Source organism: Bactrocera tryoni, chromosome 5, assembly GCF_016617805.1.
Source record: "Bactrocera tryoni isolate S06 chromosome 5, CSIRO_BtryS06_freeze2, whole genome shotgun sequence".
NCBI lineage: Eukaryota > Metazoa > Arthropoda > Insecta > Diptera > Tephritidae > Bactrocera > Bactrocera tryoni.
Window position 1 is genome coordinate 30,585,796 of NC_052503.1, and position 13,179 is coordinate 30,598,974.

General features: G+C 35.1%; 5 protein-coding genes across 7 annotated transcripts; 2 read left to right on the forward strand and 3 right to left on the reverse strand.

Annotated features, from left to right (window-relative positions):
- Positions 1 to 66: 66 nt before the first annotated feature.
- LOC120778955 (protein suppressor of underreplication) lies at positions 67 to 6,075 on the reverse strand. The gene is made up of 4 exons (XM_040111028.1): positions 5,664 to 6,075; positions 4,421 to 4,620; positions 4,170 to 4,348; positions 67 to 3,568 (listed from the first exon to the last, which is right to left on the reverse strand). Exons 1-4 carry the CDS (start codon positions 5,992 to 5,994, stop codon positions 496 to 498), a joined length of 3,783 nt encoding a protein of 1,260 aa, XP_039966962.1. The 5' UTR covers positions 5,995 to 6,075; the 3' UTR covers positions 67 to 495.
- Positions 6,076 to 6,624: 549 nt separating this feature from the next.
- LOC120778956 (zinc finger protein 883-like) lies at positions 6,625 to 8,510 on the forward strand. Its single transcript, XM_040111029.1, has 2 exons — positions 6,625 to 6,773; positions 6,835 to 8,510. Exons 1-2 carry the CDS (start codon positions 6,673 to 6,675, stop codon positions 8,423 to 8,425), a joined length of 1,692 nt encoding a protein of 563 aa, XP_039966963.1. The 5' UTR covers positions 6,625 to 6,672; the 3' UTR covers positions 8,426 to 8,510.
- Positions 8,447 to 11,517, reverse strand: LOC120778957 (2-aminoadipate transaminase). 3 transcript variants are annotated; one of them, XM_040111030.1, is made up of 7 exons: positions 11,360 to 11,517; positions 10,622 to 10,847; positions 10,439 to 10,563; positions 10,222 to 10,376; positions 9,363 to 9,509; positions 9,051 to 9,285; positions 8,447 to 8,985 (listed from the first exon to the last, which is right to left on the reverse strand). In XM_040111030.1, the coding sequence occupies exons 1-7, from the start codon at positions 11,500 to 11,502 to the stop codon at positions 8,559 to 8,561; spliced, it is 1,458 nt and encodes a 485-aa protein (XP_039966964.1). In that variant the 5' UTR covers positions 11,503 to 11,517; the 3' UTR covers positions 8,447 to 8,558. The 3 variants fall into 3 exon arrangements, with proteins under 3 accessions (XP_039966964.1, XP_039966965.1, XP_039966966.1); XM_040111031.1 differs by lacking the exon at positions 11,360 to 11,517 and adding an exon at positions 11,134 to 11,253; XM_040111032.1 differs by lacking the exon at positions 11,360 to 11,517 and adding an exon at positions 10,939 to 11,044.
- A 292-nt stretch (positions 11,518 to 11,809) lies between these two features.
- LOC120777320 (biogenesis of lysosome-related organelles complex 1 subunit 2) lies at positions 11,810 to 12,576 on the forward strand. The gene is made up of 2 exons (XM_040108561.1): positions 11,810 to 12,298; positions 12,358 to 12,576. The coding sequence occupies exons 1-2, from the start codon at positions 11,957 to 11,959 to the stop codon at positions 12,496 to 12,498; spliced, it is 483 nt and encodes a 160-aa protein (XP_039964495.1). The 5' UTR covers positions 11,810 to 11,956; the 3' UTR covers positions 12,499 to 12,576.
- LOC120777321 (immediate early response 3-interacting protein 1) lies at positions 12,544 to 13,012 on the reverse strand. Its single transcript, XM_040108562.1, has 3 exons — positions 12,837 to 13,012; positions 12,680 to 12,781; positions 12,544 to 12,624 (listed from the first exon to the last, which is right to left on the reverse strand). The coding sequence occupies exons 1-3, from the start codon at positions 12,922 to 12,924 to the stop codon at positions 12,569 to 12,571; spliced, it is 246 nt and encodes an 81-aa protein (XP_039964496.1). The 5' UTR covers positions 12,925 to 13,012; the 3' UTR covers positions 12,544 to 12,568.
- Positions 13,013 to 13,179: the final 167 nt, after the last annotated feature.

A 13,179-nucleotide genomic window follows, 5' to 3' on the forward strand; every position in this document is an offset into this window, starting at 1 on the left:
ATATATGTATGTATGTGTTTGTATAATATTATTTAACACTAGAACATAACTAATGTAAACGCATTTTTTTTGTATATGTATGTAAAATTTCCAATTGCTTTCATATGTAATAGAATACGAGGGATACATTCATTGGCGTTCAATGGCCGATGCGATAAAGTTGTACTCAGCAGTTTTATGTATGGGGTACAGACATTTCGCATAGCTTACACTAAAAATGTCTATACTTTGAACTAATTCTTGTGTTGTTTTTTGTGTGTACGTACAATATTTAATTAGATTACTAAATATGTAAGTAATTTAAAAAACAACTGTGTATGTGTAATTGCGTTAAAATTTAATAACGATACATTAAAACTGTCTAAAATATACTGTCTATAATTCTATAATTAAATACATGCATTTTTAATTTAATTAATGTGCATACATACATATGTACATGCATATTGTCGCGTTTAACGTCCTCATCATCATCATCAACATGGGCAATTTTATTCAATTCCTGAAGGATAACTCTAGGCAACGCCGCTTAAGACGCTTAGCCATCGTATTTCTGCTCTGCGTACGTGAATTGGGGTCATTTTGTGTTGCATTCGCTTGGAGATCATTGAGCGTGCCGTTTTTCTGAAACCACTTGGTCAGTTTGGTTGATTGTGTTGATTTATTTTTCGGCGATCGGCGCGCCACTGTGCCGGACAGTGGCGTTTGTGTGCGCTTACTTGGCGTACGCTCATCCGTTGTGGCTTCCGTTGGTGTTAGTTGCGTTGTACCGATCAGATAGTTCGTGATTTTATTGTGTTGTGTTGGCTGTAGGCCGCGTGTGGTCGTTTGTACCGGCGATATTTCACCATTTGAGTTGATGCGCATCACACTGCCGAAGGCATCATTATTCGTTATCTCGAATATCTCTTCGTCCACCAGAGCACCGCTAATCACCTGATTTGTAGCAGTGTCATTATTTTGGGTTTGTTTACTTTTTTCGTGCTGCTGTTGTGTGGCGGAGACTGCATTTGGCAGTGTTGGCATTACCGGTTGGCTACCCCTGGTCGCTCGTTTCACCAATTTGCTGTCTGGTGCTTTCTTTGTTGATTTCTGCGTGTTTGTTGTTTTTGTTTTAGGTTGCGTTTGCGTTTGAGCAGTCGGCACAGCATCTGTGGCCTCCGTTGCAGGCGTATCAAACATTTTCTCCAGTATATTTAAACATGAGCGTCCACGACTTAACACTTGCTTTGATTTCTTGCCACCTGCAGTTTGCGCGTTTTGTTGTTGGATTTGTTTGACTTCCGAACCGAATATTTTGAAGCCTTGAAAAGTTTCTACGCCATCGTGCCGATCGCTTGCCGTTTGCTGTGTGCAAGTTAGGCCAAGTTCGGTGCTCGCACTGAACAAGTCCGGTGACTTGCGTTGCATTCGTTGTTTGGCTAATAGTTCGCCGAAAGTGGGCGTTGTGTGCAATGTACTGGTATTGGCTATGTCCGTTGCTGGACGCTTGAGTGCCGTTTTCTGCTTTAGCGCACGTGTTCGTCGGCTTTGTGCAGAGTGCTGAGACGAAAGTGAGCCCTCATCCGTTGAACTGGATAGGACAACAATCGATTGATTTTTATGCGGCGCGTCTGTGCATGGCACAAATACTACTTCGGAATCGTTTATGCTAATAGGTGTGGGTAAAAAGTTTTTTGGTTCAGAATTACGTATGTTGCGCACCGGTGTAGGTGGCCGCAAAAAACCGTCATCTGAATGCGTATCGGCAATTATTTTTTGCCCACATTGCATATCTTCTGTGTTGCCGGAGCATGGCAGTATGGCTGAATCAGTGGTATCGATAGCTTTATTATTTGTTTGCCTTTTTTTACCCTTACTTTGCGCAGTTTTCCCGCTTGCATTACTGTTATCCTCAGTTGCTAATTTTTCCTTTTCGTTTTTCTTGCGTTTGCTTGTTGCGTCTGCCTCAACCGATGAGCTTTCATGTTCTTGTTGAGCCTTAGTTGCAGCCTTGGCAAAATCTTCTGTCAGTCTAGTTCGTTTTTTCTTCGGCTTTCTACTATCATCTAGTAACAGTGGTGATTTCATGTATTTACTTTTGGCGGCGTCCGTGGACCGCGTTTGGCGTTGCATACTTCTGGTATTCCGCACGGTTGGTGTCGCTGGCACATCTACGCGTGTGTTATTTTTTGATTTCGGTTTGACATTTTGTTTTATGCTATCATGTTTTGGTGAATCTTTCGGTGAATTTTTTGCAGATTTATTTTCATTGACCTTATCACTTTCCGGTGCCTTTTCTTTAGTATTTCTAGGCTCTACTGTAGCTGGAGTAACTTTTTCAGTTGTCACAGCCCCTTTGTCTTTTCGAACATCAGTTTTGTCGCCTCTTGTCTGCCTTAAACGTCTAGGGGTTTCTATTGATTCACTCACATTCTGCTTGGATTTTACTTCTTTCTCCTTCGACACACTGGTTTTTTCAGCGAGTGTTTGGTCTTTTCCTTTTACTGGCTTATCAGTATGCTGCTTGGCATCATTTCCTTTGCTAGGGCTAGTACGCTCAATCGCTTTATCAGTTGTTTTTAGTGTTTCCTCATTTTTAGGTGACTGATCCAAATTCTTTTGCTTCGCTGTAGTGGCAAGTTTAGTTTTATCAATGGATATTATTTTATTTGCGGTTTGTTTTACATATTTTTCCGGTTGTTTCAAAGTTCTGCGTTTAGTTGTGGTAATTGTATTATCTTTATTATTAACTTTAACCTGTGACGTTTGACTGTCCGCAACAACATTTTGCTTTATTACGTTCTTATTTCTCATTTGACGTTTTGCAACTGTTGCATTTGTATTGCTAACATTCACATTGGTGGCTTTCTCTTCCACGCGGGTGTTCATACCTTCATTTTGATTGTCATTTTTATCTGCTGGCTTTCCATTTGTCTTTTTTTCCAAAACTTTTTTGGAAGTTTGTAATTTTGTCTTTTTTCGGTTGGGTTGGCTTTTAGTCAATTTTTTGCCATTGTCGATTTCTTCTGTGTCTTTTATTACAATTGTCTTCATGTTGTTGCTTTTCTGCACAGGCGATCGTGAATTCGATCGAGTTTCAGTCGTTTTTTTTGCAGTGTTCGGTTTAGCTCTGCTAACACTACTCACATATTCCTCCGAACATTTCTCAGTTGATAAGTCAACAAATTCGTAAATATCGGGAGCCGGTGATTTATTTTGAGGAGGCAAGCTGATTTCTTGATTCGTTATGTCGACAATTTCTTCGTCATCGCTATTGCATGAGTCAGAGTCGATTAAAAGCGGTGACATACTATCCGCATCGTCCGAAGCCTCATTATTTGCCATTACTAAAGCTTCAGCCTTTTGTCCATCTATAATGTGCGTTATTTCCCGATCTAGCGCTAATGCTTGATTGAACAGTTCTTCAGTCGGCGTTTCAGAATTCGCATTTAAGTTGTTGACATTATCATTCGATTTTTGTGAGCAATTTGAACGCCACAAATCCAAGTTAATCTTATATCGTTGTCCATCCACAAGCGGCAGCTCGTTTTCATACTGATGTCGATAACGCCGTAACCGGAAAACTCTTTGAATGTAAATACAAAAATTTATTAATTGTCAATTTCACTTTGCATGTAGACTTTTTTAGATTCAAATTGGAAAAAACATTAACTTCGATTGCACCGAAGTTAGTAGAACACCATTCACAATAAAAAAAAGCTTCATACAAAAACTTAATTTTCATCGGTTTTGCTATGTTTAGATGTATATGCTATATTGGTCCGATCAAAGAAATTTATTCGGATATTATAGCGGTCCTTGGCCAATAAATTGTGGTAAGTTTTGAAAAGATATCTTGTCAAATAAAAAAACGTTTGCATACATACATACTTGATTTTGATAGTTCAGCTACACTTTATGATGGTCCGATATCGACATTTCCGATAAATGAGCAGCGTCTTGGGGATAAAAAGCCGTATGCAAACTTTCAGAGCCATTTTCAAAAACTAAGGGACCAGATTACATATATACAGACAAACGGACATATCTCTGATCTTTTATAGATACATTTTTGATAGGGTCTCTAACGTTTCCTTCTGGGTCAGACAGACTTAATATACTCTGTCAGGGTATATATCCTCTTATTATATAAGTTTGTATCATTTAATTATTTACTATGTTCTTACTTGCAAAAATCACTTATCATTTCACGTTTTAAGAAATATTGCTCTAAATCTGCAATTTTATTAAGTACATCCTTCGAGTCGGGCAATTTGTATTTCGCCTCAAAAACTTTAAACTGTTCATACTGATGCTCTAAACGCCCACCCAGACGCAGCGAGTTATGTAACAATTTTAAATCAGACTGAAATTAAATAATTAAGCATAATTAATACTCAATAGTTATATTTGGTGCACAATAATTTATGATACCTACCGTTACATCGTTACTAGATATTATTAAGTTGACTTTATTTTCATAGTTACTCAAGAGCATAGACATGCAGAAGTTATTACTCATCATTTGGCCTCGGTTATCGATAATAATATAATCATAATTATATTTGTTTCCATCAATTGTTGAACGTAGAATAGCCCATTTCGCTATGATTATATTTGGCGGTGAATCCAAGATGCCTGTATGGAAATAGCAGATACGTACAATTATATTATATTAAATTTAATACTGTGGATTGCACTGCGATCTGTTGTCAATTGTGCCCTCCAAAAATATATTATATATCAGACGAAGTGAACCTCAAAAAAATGTATAATTTTCGTTACTGAAAATAATAATTAATAGTTAATATATGTACATACATATATATTTGTTCCAAGACGTTTTAGATAACGGTCAAATAATTTACTCTATTTTCATACTCTGAGCAGGGTTCTTAAAAATCGAAACGGACCCGGATTTTTATTCGCCCAAAAACTGGCAACTCGGCATCATGCCTCGAAATTATTTTAAAATCAAGTTCTTCTATGAAAAGCTTTGTATCTTAAGGATATATATCTAGGGATACTATAATTTCATGGCAAAAGGATATAACAGTTTTTCTTGTGGGTTTTATTAAAATTCTAACTTTTATTTAATTTTAGCGGACATCATTCGATTGTAAGTATCAATGTACGTTAACGGGGAATTAAGGCGATGATATCGTTGATTTGGGATTCGCTAATTTATTCCGTTCACAAGATAGTCGGACCAGAGCCGGATGTGTATCCGGTCACAGACGGTTACAAATGCAGAAAACTATTAAGATACTATAAAAATATGCATAGGTAGATTTTAAAATAAAATAAATTTTGAATATAAGTAACATTATGTACATGCTTATCAATTTTAATTCTGCCTGTTCATGCGCTTCTATTATTTTAATTCCTGTATTTATATACACATTATCGTAACTCTATCAACAGATTTTACAGAATATATAGAATAAGAAATATTAGAAGCTAATAAAAGTGCATGTGGATATAAATATGTATTAGTAACTGATAAGAGCGCATGCTTACAGACATATGTATGTAAATATGTATATGCTTACATATTAGCGCGATGCAACTAGAATAACGAGGTCAATGCTAAGCGGGAGGTATGCCCATACTTTCATTTACATACTTCCACAAATTATTTGTAAATGTAAATGAAAAGATTTTTAGAACATTAAACTTACTCGTATTCGAACCCAAAACTCCAACGGTCAGATTTGTAAGTACATCGAAGTGAAATTGCCAACTAGCCACAAGTTCATCATCGTTTTGAACAACAATAAGACATGTTTTATTTTTGGCTATTACACCTAAATACACAGCAGTTGACACACATTTGCCCAAGCCACTCTCATCGTTTAATATACAAAAATCTCGATTAGCTAAATGTCTATGTAAAAAACGAAGTGTCTCTAATTGGAAGTCCTTAAGATATTGTCGTACGTGGCCTGGTATTTGAACTTTTTCCGATAACTCCAATGGCTCAGGCGCACATGTGGCCATAAAATGATACATTTCTATATTACAAACCCCCGCCGCGATTCAGTTGTCTTTCTCTGTTGTTGCCTATGCCCCCTATATATGGATATTAGTCGCCGATTGTGTTGATGTAATGCAATGATATGTATAGAGCAACCAATACGTAAAATAGTTTAATGTAAAAGAATATCACAAACATAGAGAATGGCCCAATAACTAGCGTATTTGGCGTATCGAAATATTCTTGAGTTACTCTCGCACTTGTAAAATATTGCATGTGTATAATTTTTACTATTTAATATCTGAAAGAACACTAAAACGCTTGATTATGTTCTAGCTAAAGCTATTTGCTTTATTGGGTCAGCGTGACAGGGTCACTGAACTTTAACGTCGTCATGGAAATATAAAATGTTCTAATAATTTATAACAATATTTTGATATTTTTCGTATTTTTAATCTGCACTTGATTTGGACACACACAAATTTTCGAGCACGGTTTTGTTTTGGAAAACGAAAAAGCACGCAAAGCACCAAAATATGATGAGAAAAGCAACTCGATGGCGGGGCTATTGAAATGTCATTCTGACAGCTAAATTCACTTATTAAAAAAGCGCGCCAAATTAGTGTGGCCATACCTGTTCAAGAAATAAATACCATGAATGCAGTAGATGGTAGAAATAAATATTTCGCAGCTGTAGTTTGTTTACATCAGCAATGGCGGAGCTACATACAGATAAAATTTTAATGGAAATATACAAGGAGCGGAACACTTTTATACATTTTTTTGACAGCATTATTGGTTTCCTGATTCGCAAGTGAGTTTTCTTGAGTATTACAAATTGACATAATCTATTCAAAATTTAATTTGTTTATTAGTACTAGTTTTGGCTTAATACCAATTGCGGAGAGGACACGCTTACAAGAATATATATTCAAAACATTGTCGCCTTATGATCCTGTGATAGAAACAAATCCGAGTGTAGAAAATGTTGCAGTAGTGACAAAGGAAAGCATTGAAGATGTTGTCCTAAAGTCAAATTTCAAAAATGGTGTCGTTTTTAGCAATTTATATCGTAAAGCAAATAATTCGAAAGAATGCAATAGCACACAGTTTAACATTACCAAGCCTGGAGAGCAATGTTCCGAACATTTTATCAAGAAGTTTCGCACAATTCTTCCAAAAACGGAGAAAGAAGTTGAAGGTAACACTTTGGCAAGTATTCAAATACTTAATTCTGCAAAATTAAAAAACCATTCCAAGCGTGTGTATAAATGCGGAGAATGCTCGGACAAATTTACTGCCTTTCGTCAGCTAAAAGCGCATGAAAATCTCCATGTAAACCAAACTGATTTAGGAATAAGCATTTGTGAATACTGTTGTAGCTTATATGCTAATGCAGAGACTTTAGAGAAGCATATTAGTGAAAGTCATATGGATGGCCGATATGTTTGTGTACCATGTGCAAAATTATACAAAAGTCGTGGTCAATTGCTAAAACACGTACTTTCCAATGTGCACACTGCAAGTGCATTATTATACTACTGCAGCCTATGTCCCCGATCCGAAAAAGTGCCAACCGAATTTGTCTCGCGAACTTCCTTACAACAGCACTATCAAGAAACACATTTGCTCATGCCAGTGAATCAGGATGAAGATGATGTGGAAATTGAAATGAATGAGGAATTTCTTGATGAATTTCTCTTAAGCAATGTCAATGAGAATTCATTTAATTTTTCCGAATGTTGGGATGCTTTAGACCTAAATTTGCCAGATATGTTACATTTAACAAACACTGATGAAAAATGTACTGACACCAAGAATAGTGCAATTTTAAATTCTCAATTGTGCTTTAAGTGTCCAAAATGTTTTGAAGGGTTCTTAAATCAGAAAACTCTGTTACAACATATTGCTCACAAACATGAACTGCCTGTATTAATATGCAGTAAATGCGACGCTAGCTTCAAGGATTATACACAACTGATCCATCATAAGAGTATTCATCATATTCAAAGCGGTATTGAACGAAAGGGAAAATTGCTCAAATGTGAAATTTGTGATAAAATATTTTGTAGCAATGCAGCATTAAACTATCACGTGAAAACTCATTTACGCATATTTTTAGATGCTCCACACGAATGTCCATATTGTAGAAAAGCTTTTTACACTGACACCAATTTGAAACAACACATACGTGTAGTACATTCACAAATAAAACGAAACACCTGTGAACTCTGTGATAAACCATTCGCAACACTTGATCATTTGAAGAAACATGTGCTAAGTCAACATCAAAACGAACGTAAACATATTTGTCACATTTGTGCGAAATCCTTTACCCAACTGTGTCATCTGAAACAGCATTTGGCCATCCATACCACTGGGAAGACGCATCAATGTTTAAAGTGCGAAGAGAAGTTTTGGCGGAAGATCGACGTGCAGCGCCACATGCTAAAAAAGCACACATAACTAAAATAATGACTTACAAGATAAACTTTATTCAATTTTTTTTTTTATTATTTGCCAATATATTTCTAAAAATCCCACTAATATATGATTGGATTGTGATATATATGTACATAAAAGAAAAATTGTTGTTTTTTCATTTTTTGGGTTCTTCCAGATAACGTTTCAGCACTGCACAGAAGCGTGTGACACCATCAACTAATTTATCCTTTTTGTGAAATGAAATAGATAAACGTAAACAATGATTTGCCACCATAGGTTCGTAAGCAAAACGAGAACCGATAATAAAAAATATTTTCTCATCTTGTAAACATGTTTGTAAAAGTTTCCCAGCATCTGTATTCGTTGGTAGAGAAATCCAAATGAAATATCCTCCTAACGGTTTAATCCATTTGCAACTGACAGGCAAATTTTTTTCAAGTATTTCACAAGCTGCCAACATGCGTTCTTTATAAGCACGCTTCACAATGGCAATATGTTCTTGTGCCAATTTTAGTTCAAAAAGACTGGCTAATATGCCCGATGTATAATTATTAAAGCAGCCGCCACTATTCAAGATACCACTGCAATAATAGAATTCAATAATATTTAAGAAACAAATAAGTTTTGAAAAATTTCGTTTACTCACGAATTTTCTAAAATTGGTTTTAATCGGGCAGGTACCTCCAACCAACCTACTCGAACACCTGGTCCAATTAGCTTTGCGAAACTTCCATTTGAAATTATATTTCCTGGGCCATTATCGTAGGCAAATAAGCGCTTCGTTGGCTTCGAACTTGTGTAATTTAGGATATTATAAACGTCGTCACATAGTATTAAGAAGTCATATTCCCTAGCTAAATTCGCAAGCTCTTGGCAAACAGCTATTTTTTTATTTGGATCGAGAAATCGAAAGTGTTAAATTTACCTTTAAAGTGGTATTCTATATTTCGACTAATACCTTCAGAAAAAAGTATACCAGTTGGATTATGATAAGTTGGAATGGTATAGTACATTGCCCAGAAGGTTTTAGATTTTGATTGAAATCGTTTTTCCCGTACTAATTTTTCAAGTTCCTTCACATCAACTCCATCGTCATTAAGTTTTACTGAATTAAAAAATTATACAGTAATTATTAAATTTGTCTTATAACATAAAACAATAAAATACGTTAACTTCGGCTGCACCGAAACTATAATACCCTTCGGATGTGCAAATTTTTTTGCAAGAACTTGATTTTGTTAGCTCAGTTTGTATGGCAGCAATTCGCTATAGTGGTCCGATGTGAAAAATTTTTTCAGAGATTGTGTTGTTGCCTTAGAGAATAATACATGTCCAATTTTATGAAGATAATTTGTTAAATAAGGTTTTCCAAATAAGAATTTAATTTTGTCCGATCAGTTCGTATGACATACATACATTATATGCTAGTAGTTCGATACGGGCGATTCCGACTTATCTTCTGGGGAGAAAAGGACCTGTGCAAAATTGCTAATTCACATCTCAAAAGCTGAGAATTTGGCTGTCGTATATACCAACAGACGGACTGACAGATGGACCTCGATGACAGCGAACTTGCTACCTTCCCACAAACAGGATCTGGGTAATCGTTAGAACAACAACAACATGGACGTGGCTAGATCGACTCAGCTCGTCACGCTAATCATTTATACATAATCACTCGGATATTGTGTAAAGTATAACTTCGTGGCAAACTTAATATATCCTGTTTAGGGTATAAAAAAGAATGAATGAAATACCGACATAATTATATAAAAAAGCGTAAATATATGTACATATATAGAGATATTTTAACATACACGGTACGATGGTAAGAGTTGTGAATTGTTTTATAGTATCCAATGCAATCATATAAGTAACTTCGTCAACAAAAATTACACCATTTAAATCAAGCAGAGTTGATAAGACAAAATGTAATCCTTGCGATGCACCAGTTGTTATAATAAGATCCTCACTTTGTAGGAATTGTGTTAAATAATATTACATCTTGTGATATTCAAATGAACACATACATACCTTTTTACGGGATCATCAACATATAGAGAACTGAAGTATTCTGCGATAGCATTTCGTATTTCTACTGATCCACTAGTGGGCCCGTATTGGAAAAGATAGGATAAATTGCTTTGTTTTTCATGTTTCTAAATGGCAAAAAATTAGTTGTTATTAAATATAACTCTAATATAACAGTTAACTTACTAGTCTATGCTTTGTAGCTGCTTCAAAAATATCACAGCAGTTCTGCAATAAATCTGGACCTGGAGCACCTACGCCCAAATTAAGGATGTTGTCGTCATAAACATTCCAGTCGCTACCATCAAATAAATGTTTTAGCTTGCGATCGACATTGACAGGCGCCATTTCACCTCTAATCACCTCCAACGAAGGAGAATCACTGACTATTACTTCGGGTGTTTGTGTTTTGCTAAAAGTGATATAATGAGATATGATGATTATGTATGGATTGATAATATTTAAGTACCCTACTTTAAGTACTACTTGATAACGTCACTTACAACTTGACATAATGCAACGTAAAAGTGTAATGTTTTACACTTGTTTAAAAAAAATTGTTCGATTGATACAAAAATAAGTTTGCGCAAATACAATCCTCAACGCTATGTTTTCTCTCCTTTATAACTTTATGAGACTATACGAAACCTCTAAATTCTATATACATATGTATGTTTGTAAGTATATAGACTTACTACATCATCCATGGTTTTTAAATTTCCATATGTATGTATGTTTGGCTCCTAAAAGGTATATTACATTTAGAATTAAAACACAAAGTACGTCCAGACATTGGTACTTATAAGTTTGAAATAAAAGAGATCTATAAGGTCTTTATGGTAGTGTTCATTAGAGTACATCCTCTGTCGTTAATAGATGTTATTATAAATGCATACATATAAACTTGTCGTTTATAAATCTTACTTTATCGCGCATAGCGGATTAGTTGCTTGAAGATATGAATGTTTCCCAAGCTCAGTGACAAAATATTTTTCTGGCTTTATATTTCTATTTTTAACGTTTAGTTTTAGCCGAAGAAGAGTTGTGTACAAAAATCTAGAGCACATACTATACAATTAAAAAACCCCTTTGATTTAAATTTAGCTCTTGCCATCATGCACCATTTTTTTAAGGCAATTGCATTAAATATTGCGCTTTAAGAAGTTTAAATAAATTACTTCAAATATATAGTTAATAAAGAAATTTTGTTCGATAAATATTTCAGACGTTATGTATAGATCGTTTTTTCAGTGTCTTGATCTATAAATCTGTTCAAATCCTGAATAAGAACGAAGTGGTACGTAAATTGCCTGTCGAAATTGTCATTCATCTCTCCAACTAAAGTTCGCAGAAAGTGGCATCGCACATAAAGTGCAAGTAAACAGCTGTAGTTTGTTTACGAACCTATTTGCCAATGATAAGAATTAATTTGTTTTTGGAAAAATATTTGTTCTAAAAATACATTAAAATTGTAATATACTCTATTATAGATAACCGGGTAAAAATAATAAAATTTGTTCAATGGAAAATAAAGGCGAATATTTTGCAGAGCCATCAGAGCCTCAAGCCTTACAAGATCATAATGCATTACTTGATTCGCCTATACGTGGTCCCACATTGTCCACAAGTACTTCAAGCTTCGAAGCTTTGGATCCTCATGATCCTAATTTGAGCAAATTAGCCACGAAAATGTTTCGCAAGACGGAGGACTACATAAGTAATGAATTAAACGCACCACTTGAAGACTACAAGCTATTGGAAGAAATGAATAAAGCCACTGTGGCTAAGTACTCAGATATGCAACAAATTGCTGAAAACCTGAGCGTATCAACAAATGAACTAAGCATAAAATTCCAACAACTGGTATTATAGTTTTTATTGTTTCATTGTTAAATTCGTTACAAAATTGTTTATTGTTATAGGTTCCATTAATGAAGCAAATCGACGAAATATCTGACACCGTCGACAAGTTGGAAGCTGCTGCATATAAATTGGATGCTTACAGCATAGCACTTGAAAACAGGGTAAAGTCAGTACTTCAACGAAGAGTTACTATGAATTGAAATATCAATTTATGTAGTATTATTTTTTAGATTAATTAAACTACATATATGCAAAATAAAAGTCGCTTTATTATCCAAGTATCAGCTTTATTAATATCGCAAGCACATTAAGGAATATAAGTGGTACTAAAAAGAAAATATGAATTGGTAATGTAATAATCTATGTTATCGTCACACTTACTCTTTGCGACGGTGCGAATGGACCTAACCAGATTTAAAATTTGAGCTTTCGCTGTGGGCTGTCCAAATTCCTGCATATGAGAGGCTTGTGCACCCCAACCAACTACAAAAATACTTTATCAATATTAGCATGTTTATCTATCTTTTCTTTTACTTACACTTGGCCAAAAAGCGTTCCTCGTGCAACACACATACTGCATTTAGGCATAGTAAAGAGGCCTCCACAAGTGTCCATAAGGTAAACATTTTGATAATCAAATATTTTTAGAAAACGATGACGACGATCTACAACAATCTACAATATCCCGGCTCTCAAATTGTTCCAAAATATAGGCTACCAGATCTTTCAATTATTTTGTCATTTGGTCAAATAAATTGTCTCCATTTGCGTCTGATATATGACATATTATAGTTTAGTGGCAGCCCCGTTATGTGGACGATATTTTAATATACAGAAAGGACTAATCAATTAGCGGTGTCTTTTTCTCTGGTTACATTCCA